Source organism: Odontomachus brunneus, unplaced genomic scaffold (assembly GCF_010583005.1).
Source record: "Odontomachus brunneus isolate Ranch 3 - 2012 unplaced genomic scaffold, Obru_v1 Obru_scaffold_019, whole genome shotgun sequence".
Classification (NCBI taxonomy): domain Eukaryota; kingdom Metazoa; phylum Arthropoda; class Insecta; order Hymenoptera; family Formicidae; genus Odontomachus; species Odontomachus brunneus.
Genome location: NW_022639469.1, coordinates 1,720,714 through 1,730,302, shown reverse-complemented (window position 1 = coordinate 1,730,302; position 9,589 = coordinate 1,720,714). Strand labels below are relative to the sequence as shown.

The window sequence follows — 9,589 nt, the reverse complement described above, 5'->3', positions numbered from 1 at the left end:
ATATATATATATATGTATATATATATATATATATATATATATATATATATATATATATATATATATATGCATAGGAACTAAACTGAAAATAAACTTTCAGATGCTATCCCTTACACATACAAATACAATTGACTCTGTTTATGTCTTATAATACTATTGGTTTTCCTCTTTATACTACATGACAGAGCAAAGATTGCAAGCTTCGAACGCTACTTAGTAAAGGAAGGCACCTAATCATATGAGCTAATATCTACAAATTATGTTACACTTTATGTATACATGTATGTATAATATGCGTGCGCATAAAAACACTTAGATTATATAAACATTTCTCTTTTCTCTATAATATTGTCACATCTTTTTACACTGAACTAGATCTTGTCCATGGACTCGATTAGAAAGGCGCAGTATTAGCAGTAGAAAATTCACAGTTAATTGAAACGATAACTCGAAAGTTATAAAAATTCCATCTACTTCGTTGAGTTCGGTATACATGAGTAACATTTTGAGTGTGTGAGTGTGTATGTGAACGTATCTGTGTGTATGTATCTATGAATGCAACGCGATAAAAGTAAATGTTAGTATTACTATTGGTGTAGGGACGTCGGGGAAGTAATGTAATGAACAGCTCCCCGGCGCCTCTACTATGCCCCAAGAAGGCATCCCGGAGAGATTTTAGCCGGTAGAAGTCCGACACAATCTCCGTCCTCCCCTAAGGGGACGAGAGAAGATGGATTCATGATGGATTTTCCCTCCGTAAACCTTTCCCCTCACCAATTTTCCCTCACCAACAAAAAAAACGTATTACTAGTACCGTTGTTATAATGTACCAGTAACACTTTTACTTCTATATCTTGTTCAACGGTCTCGATTATTACGGGTGCGAAAGTCGCGTTGTTAGCGTAGTCGAAAAATTTATATCATGGCGTTAACGCGTCGTCCAATTGTAAGAAATTATTTAAAAGAGCTATAGCCACCTTGTGCGATCTGAATATCAATCGAGACTGTTAAATGATAAGTCAGTCTTTACACAATAAGGCCAATCCTTTTTAGGCGAATCCGTGTTCTTTTGCGACGTATTATGCAGATTTTTTTTTCTTTTTTGTAACGCGGATGAATGTTACGAGAGTTACACTTCAAATGCTATTATCTGCGCCTTTGTAACACCGACTTCTGTGAACTATGTATTACTATAATTTTCGTAAGGAATACTCTGTTCATATATATGACCTCTCTTTTTTTTCTTTCTCTTTCTCTCTTTCCCGAGAGTTTATGCGAATACACGGTACATATTTCCTTCCTTCCTTCTTTTTTCTCTCTTTCACTTTCGTCGATGCAAAGACTTCGTAACAGGATTATATTTTACAGATGTATGTATACAGTTTAGATAATCCTCTTAGAGAAAAATTGCTTCGTAAGAGCTGACTGTAGATTGTACTACTAGTAGAAATCTACAAATTTTAAAGTACAAACGTAGCGAAAAGACTTAGCTGCAAAAATAGATGCACGAGCTTTCTCTACCTATTTATCATTTTTGGTATCAAGCTGCCAAGTTCCACAACCTGGTTTCGGTTAAAACATGTTGGAAAGAGTGCTTCTTTCTTTCTTTAACGCACAAATCAACATTTTCCTCTATATGTCTTTTTTTGTCTGTCAGTTCCTTATCTCTACCTGTCTCTCTCTCTCTCTCTCTCTCTCTCTCTCTCTCTGTCTCTCTCTCTTACATACACACACTCTTTTTCTCACACCCTCTTTGTGTAAATCTTCTAAAAATGCAAAAAGTAATTAAAAAGTGGTAGTATATGAATTAATACTTTCTGACTTGTGTAAATCACGTTTTTATACGACTCACTGCACATTTGTCAGTTAGGCATGTGGATGTATATGTATAAATATATTTATTCATGCTGTATGTATGTGTATTCGTGCCTTCTGATATAAATGTACGCAGCTATATGAGCTGCTATCACATTGCCTTGTCGACGTTTGTGAAAAAATAGTTGGCAAAATATACAAGCGTCCGGAAATCGTGATACATACATGCATGCATGCATACATGCATTCATACATACATACATTCATACATACATATATTCATACATACATACATATATATACACACACAACAATAGTATTTCTTCGCGATTCGCTTCTACAACCTTTAAAATACATATTGCTATCTTGAAACTTTTTAATGTCAAGACACGGAAACAAGTTATACGTTAAAAGAAATACAAATCAAATACCGCTATACTTCGATGAAAATTTTACTGAGATAGATAACGAATCAATGTGCCTTTTTGCAAATTTATTTTGCGCCATATGCCTCTTTGTCCTATATTTTTTCACAAACGTACGTTTCGGAAACGGGTTATGTAAATGGGCACAAACTTCGCTCGCCCCGAGTTCACTCCACTAACAAATTCGCGCATTTTTCGAAGCTGAAGAAAGAAGGCGAACCGCCTTGAACGCGCTCTCTAAACAACCTGCATGTCGACTGTGTTCTCCCGGTGTTCCTGAGAGATTACTTGACTATATCACTTTCTTGTTTCTTTTACCGCGATTAACTCCTCTCAGCCGTTCTTTAATCGCAGCTACGAATACAGAACGTTATTCAATCCAACAATCTCTATCTCCTACAATGTATTGGTATAAAAGATTGGTGTAAAAGTTTTGTTATGTCTGCCAAATAAAGTAGGAAACGGAATCTTCTCATTCCGAAGGATTATAATAATTTCCACGAACAAAATATACAACACCTACCTTGGTATTTTTTAGACATTTAACGAGGACTTTCTATCTTCTTCCTTTTTTATCTCTCTCACTCCTTAACGCACAAATCAACACCTTCCTCACATAATGTCTTTTTTTGTCAGCTTCTTATTTCTACTCGTGTCTCTCTCTCTCTCTCTCTCTCTCTTTTTCTCTCTTTCTCTCACTTCTCTGTGTAAATCTTCTAAAAAAACAGAAAGTAATCCCCACGAGAATTTAAGAGAACCGTATCGACTGTTCCATCAACTTAATTCTATACTCGTTGCGCGAGCGCGCCAATAACAAACGATTGCGCGCGTTAACCGGTGCCGGCGGAAACCTCATTTCAGGTGAACGGATTGCTCCTCCTCTTCAATGAGCCGAATCGCTTCTCCGACTGCTCGCGGATCACCTCGAAGGGCGCGACCTTGGTGCGCGTCTGCTTCTCTTCGTTCTCGTCACTGGGGAAATCCTCGAAGCTCATGTTGCTGAAACCAGCGGTCGCCGCGGTGCTCCTCTTGCTCTTCGGTGTCTTCTTGTGACTCACAGTCTTAGTCTTGTGCGATACCTTGGTCGGCAGCACGTTGACGATGTCGCCGTGGTTCTCGCTGATCAGGTGATACTTAGACTTGTCCCGCTTGTGCTTCGGCGTGTCGTCATCCGTAGGACCGACCAGCGGCTCGGGCGACATGGGCGATATCATGTCAGACGCGATGTCCACCTTGGAGACACTGTTGACCGCGTGCACCGTGATCCGGGCGGTGTGCGCAGTCGGTTGGATCGTATAGGTGACTTGCTGCGACGCTGCGGTGGGTGGTGTGGGTGTCAAATGGACCACAGAGTTGGGCGATTGCACGCTGCCGCTGCCACCGCCTCCACTGCCGGTCGTTAAAGTCACGTTATCGACGTAGTTGCTAGAATGCGACTGCGACAATGCCAAGGATGTCGGGCGCTGTTGCTCGTTGATCTTCAACGATGCGAACTCTTCGAATGGGATGGAGCCGAAGAGATCCTTGGAGGTATCCCCGCTGACCAGTGGCTCGGATTGGTTCACGGTCACCATGCCGAACTTGGATGCAGATGCAACCGCCGTCGGGAGGGCAGTAGAGGCGACGTAGTAAGCGTCCGTCGGGTTGTGCGGACGTTGCAGAGGGACATTTGCGTAATCGAGATACGTGGAGCCCGGGGAGCTGAGGATCGTCGACATGGCTGGCTGCGTGGCTGCGTCGATGCCGGCGTAGCCGGGCTGGACGTTGTTGAAGGGGTTGGTGAAGCCGCTGGGGCTGAACGGAGACGAGCCGAAGAGGTCTTTCTCGGCATTCTCGTCCTCTGCCTCCTCCTCCTCCTCCTCAGCGATGCCGACACGGTGAGGACCGCTCTTGACTGACGGCGACGTTTGAATGGGTTGATGGAAGCTCACAGGAGGCTCCTCGTAAATGGCTTTATTACTGACACCGGTAACAGCGATGCTCTTTGGATACTGAATGCAGGACAGAACGGACTTCGGAGTCAATGCCTTACTACCGGCGTCCACGTCCACGAACACCTCCGTCGGCGCAGACACCGGCGAACTGGAGATCGGCGTCACCAAGTTCGAGTTGTGCGACGGTGAGTTCCTGTCGCTACCTAAATCGACGTTCTTGGACTCGCTGCCGCGGCTGTCGCTACTCTTCCTGGAGCTGCTGGACCTGGGGAAGGGCGCCATGGCAAATACATCGTCCTCCAGCTTCCAGATACCGTTGTTCAACGACTTAGATCGCTCGTTGTCGTCGGACGAGCTGTCGCCGTTGAACAGCAACGGCTTCGAGCCGTACTGATGCCGCACGAATGGGTCGCCATGCGATTGCTCTGGCTTCGACTCCGGGTCCAGTTCATCGTCGAGCAGCAACGGCTTCTCGCCGTACTGGTGGCCGACGATCGGGTCGGCGTCAATAGTAGGCAACTGTTGCTGTTGCTGCTCCCGGTAATGCCTCTTCGGCCTCTTTATCCTGTAGTCGTCCTCGTGCGTCGCTACCGACTCGCACTCCGCGTGGTACGCCGAGCTGCCGCATGTGCGCACGCTTTCGGAGACGGTCTCGTCGATGGTGCGTTCGCGCTCGTCACCGTCGTTCTCCTCGTCCTGATTACCTTCCTCATCGTTCATCGCCCGCAGGTCGCTAGCTGAGCCGATCGAGTCGTCGGATTCATATTCCACCGCGTTCGCGTTGTTCACGTCGTGCGCGACTCGTCTCCTGCGGCTCAACACGTTCTTCACTCGTCTCCGCTTGGCCTTCTTCGCGCGCTCCTTGGTCGCGACGCCCTTGTTGTCGCTGTCGCTTGACACCTCGTCCGCGTTGAACGCCAGCTTTTCGTACTTGGAACGATCCTCTGCTGGGGCGCGCACGAACGGCGGCGAGACCGGGCTCGATTCCGTGATCAACGACGCCTCATCGTCGACTCCGCCGACAATACCGGTACCGCCGTCGACTCCGCCGCCGACGACGCCGACGCCAGCAACGTCGTTGGTCCCGTTACGATGCTCGAGCCCGGAATTCCACTGTGTCAAGGGCCCTCTCGACCTGCCGTTCATCGCCGATTTACCTGCGGAACAGAGAGTTATCCTCGTTAGCACTCATCGTCGCAGGGCTTTCTACGTTTAAGATAAAGTGCCTTCTATTTACGAGATATATATGTACGTCATCATCGCGATCGGAAACGTCGAGCCTGTTATTTACTGAGAAACGTATCATTACTTACCTATTGTATTCTTACTTTCGCGAAACTTCGCCAGAGAAACGTAATTCTACGTGATAACAGTGATTATATTAATCCTTTCGACTAATGAAACTCTCTCTCCCTCTCTCTCTCTCTCTCACACCATGCGAAGTATCCCGGAATCTATCTTTAGATATTTCATAGAGATATTTTTAGAGATATTTCATAGCACACATAAAAATGTAAACAATAAGACGTAAGTAATAAGTAAGAAAATGAAGAAGCTACAGTCGACTATTCTTTTTCTATGTCTGCACAGAGAAAAAAATACTTGAAATTTTATTTGTGGGATATAAGTTTATTTTCATAAATAAACTTTATATTTCCCACAAATAAATTTTCAAATATTTCTTTTCTTAATATAGGAATAATTGACTGTGTTTGGTCAAGTTTTTTTACTGCTTAAGTCTTACCACTTACGTTTCTCTGTATGCCACAGCCCTTACAGCGAAAGAAAACTGACTGAGAATCTTCGATAGGTCGACCTTCTAAGATTCAATAGATCTTTAGGATACTCCGTATAGATACACACGCACTCAGAAATGCATTTTAAATAAAAAAAAAAAAAAAAAAAAAAAAAAAAAAAAAAAAAAAAAAAAAAAAAAAAAAAAAAAAAAAAAAAAAAAAAAAAAAAAAAAAAAAAAAAAAAAAAAAAAAAAAAAAAAAAAAAAAAAAAAAAAAAAAAAAAAAAAAAAAAAAAAAAAAAAAAAAAAAAAAAAAAAAAAAAAAAAAAAAAAAAAAAAAAAAAAAAAAAAAAAAAAAAAAAAAAAAAAAAAAAAAAAAAAAAAAAAAAAAAAAAAAAAAAAAAAAAAAAAAAAAAAAAAAAAAAAAAAAAAAAAAAAAAAAAAAAAAAAAAAAAAAAAAAAAAAAAAAAAAAAAAAAAAAAAAAAAAAAAAAAAAAAAAAAAAAAAAAAAAAAAAAAAAAAAAAAAAAAAAAAAAAAAAAAAAAAAAAAAAAAAAAAAAAAAAAAAAAAAAAAAAAAAAAAAAAAAAAAAAAAAAAAAAAAAAAAAAAAAAAAAAAAAAAAAAAAAAAAAAAAAAAAAAAAAAAAAAAAAAAAAAAAAAAAAAAAAAAAAAAAAAAAAAAAAAAAAAAAAAAAAAAAAAAAAAAAAAAAAAAAAAAAAAAAAAAAAAAAAAAACAAAATAAAGTCACGATTACAGAAGGACACATCCCGTGTACAAATGAAGATGAATCATCTTCTGAACGTAATGTATAAATCAAATAATTAAATGTAACGTGTACACAAATAAATATGATACATATTTCTGCTCCTCGAACGCTTGCAGATTCAACTATTCGAGTGTCGCGCGAGCTTCTACACAATGATGTTTATACAAAACAGTAAAGGACACACGCACGCGCACGTACAATATATAAAAGCACAGTACTTTTTCTACGGAAGAAAAAGACTCGGAAGAGACAGGATACGTCTGATTAGGTCTGCTGCAGACAGTGCATTCTGCCAGGCGTGATGTGCGTTAAAACATTTACAGTCTTGCTGTAATCACCTTTGGAAAAAAAAGAAACAAAAAAGAGAAGATAATTCAGAGGTCGAGCCCTCTCGACGTGAAGAAAAAAAATAGTACAACAGACATATTCTAGTTTAAGCTATTGTTAGTACCGCCACCAATAGGTCTGGAACAGTCCTAATCAGATTCAGGGGGTTAAGGGTAAGTATACGTGAAAAACGCAGTAATGCTCTGAGTTGCAGTCTGGTAATAACGTGCACGTGTTGCGCCAACGGTTTCGTCGCAACGGCTTATACGCGGAGAGCCACAAATGACACATAAACCAACGCGATTTCTCTCCCTCTCTCTCCTTCAGAGATCGTTCGCGCCTCGACATACAAAGTATTGCTGCGTTTTGCGCCGGTAGCATTCAGAAAAAAACAAATACTCCGTATGCTAATTTACATTTTTATTGCTGTAACATTATTTGTCTTAATACAGCGACAAAGGTACCATCCGAGATTGTTAGCCCCCTATAGTGCTCTTAATTCGCAACAGGAGATTTCTCTCGTTCTTTCTTTCTTTTTGACACAACAAGAATATCGCCATAAAAACCACAAGGAAATGCATGCTTGTGTTCCACGGCGAATGAGAGGGTTTTTCTTTTTGTTGTTACGTTGATATCATTCAACTTGACTCACCGTATCAGGGATCTCTCCGTGATCGCGACCGTGCGTAATCAGAGGCACCATGGGAGGCAAACAAAGCAGGACAGGATCAAAAAAATTTTCATAAACAAACGGTAAAGTTCGTTTCGAAATGAATATGAAAGTGTTTGTGCCTCCCAAACTCATTAGGTTGTTCCAGACATTGGACAGAAGTGTGAGATATTCGTTTTGTCTTTCGTCAATTCTTCTCTCTCTCGCTGTCTTACGAAAACAAAAAAGCGCACTTGTCAGTTATCATTGTCTCCGCCTGTTGTCGTACCCTGAAGGATCTTTTTCTATTTTGCGATACTAACATACTCAAGGAAGAATCAATACATTACGGCGATTCCGGTAATACTACTAGTGTCAGTGCCAAGAAAGATAATCCGAAGCTCACCTCGCTCTTACATCGCTCGAGCTTCGCATTACCTCCCTTTTCGAGCATTTGTGAACGGAATTGATTTCGCAATATCTCTTTTTCCGTGATTCAAGAAGAAATTGCTATTGGGTTCCGCACTTTTACATCTAAGCCATTACATCGTCACGTGAAAATTCCATCCAAGGAATAACGATTGTAAAAAGATAAGTATTATCGCGCGTTGTCAATTAATGTCTATACAGCATTCTCGTTACATTAAGATATGTTTTTTGATATAAATGTTTAACGCATTCTCTCGCGGGCGACAAGTACGTAAGGCAGGATACGCGAAAGTACGCAAACGGAGCACACACGCATACGCAACGGATCGTGATTTTTACATTCCCAAAATTAAGATAAGACGATGATGATTCAACGCGATATCGCCTCTTGATCGCATCTCCTTTGTTATCTATGGAACTTGCACGTTGCGCGATATCGCTAAATCACATCGTCCTATTTTAAGATTCGAGCATACAAAATGGAAAGAAACGTTAGTTACATGCCCAAAAAGAAACCCAAATTAGTAAGTGTCGCGTAAAAGCGAAGAAACTCAGAACACCGTAAAAACGAATAGAACAGAAGAAAAAGAAAAGAAGAGACAGACGAAAGAGAGATAAAAGAAACAAGAGGACGAGGAAGAAGAGTAAGAAAAGAAAATAATTGATAAATATTATTTGCTAGCCACTGTAGTATTACCATCGCGCAAAGGGAGAAATACAATTTCATGGTATTATATATGTATATATAATAACCCTTATGTATGTCCATGTATGTATATGTTTCATGCGCTTACGCATCGCGCAGAGCCATCGTGGGAAGGAAAGGTCCGCGGTATCGTTCGCTATGTAATAATCTACAAACACTATCGCTTTCCTATTAAAAAAACTCAGTCGTTAAAAAGAAAAAACAAAACAAGGTATCTAATCTCACTGAGAACACAATTTTCATGGTATTGTTAATCACACTGGGTAATCGTTTTCAGAATATTCGAAACCTATTCTTCCCATACCTTAATGTGCTATATAATACAATTATTATAACATTCAATATACGTTTGCACGTATATGTGTATATATATATATGTGTGTGTATATATATATATATATATATATATATATATGAGTAGGACAAAATAGTGTACCTAAACTTTGTATATCACATAATATATAACATAACTTTTCATATGTTGCATGACGTACATGTATATGTATATTCTCATTTATTTATATATTTATATATATGCAATATTTATATGTAATTTGTTCCTTCCTTTTGTCGCCACACACCAATCACTTCGTACAGAAGCACTAAAAATAAAAGCTAATCCCGCTTTTTGTGCATTACATACCGTAGGAACATCTCTATTATAAAGTTAAAGATGAAATCTTTTCTTTTTTCCTCATCGTTCACTCTATATGTTCAGCATATTTTCAACAATTTTTAATAATATATTACACTTGCTATAACATTTTATATATATATATATAATATATATATATATATATATA

The 9,589-nt window shown here is 39.4% G+C and overlaps 1 protein-coding gene across 4 annotated transcripts in view; it reads right to left on the bottom strand.

Moving 5' to 3' along the window:
- Positions 1-9,589, bottom strand: part of LOC116841948 — a 23,986-nt gene that overhangs the window by 5,278 nt on the left and 9,119 nt on the right. For 3 of the 4 annotated variants that reach the window (XM_032810501.1, XM_032810502.1, XM_032810503.1), the window contains exon 14: positions 1-5,331. In XM_032810501.1, the coding sequence (XP_032666392.1) occupies positions 3,098-5,331 (2,234 nt within the window). In that variant the 3' untranslated portion in view covers positions 1-3,097. The remainder of the gene's footprint in view (positions 5,332-9,589) is intronic. The other variant, XR_004377639.1, reaches the window with a different exon arrangement.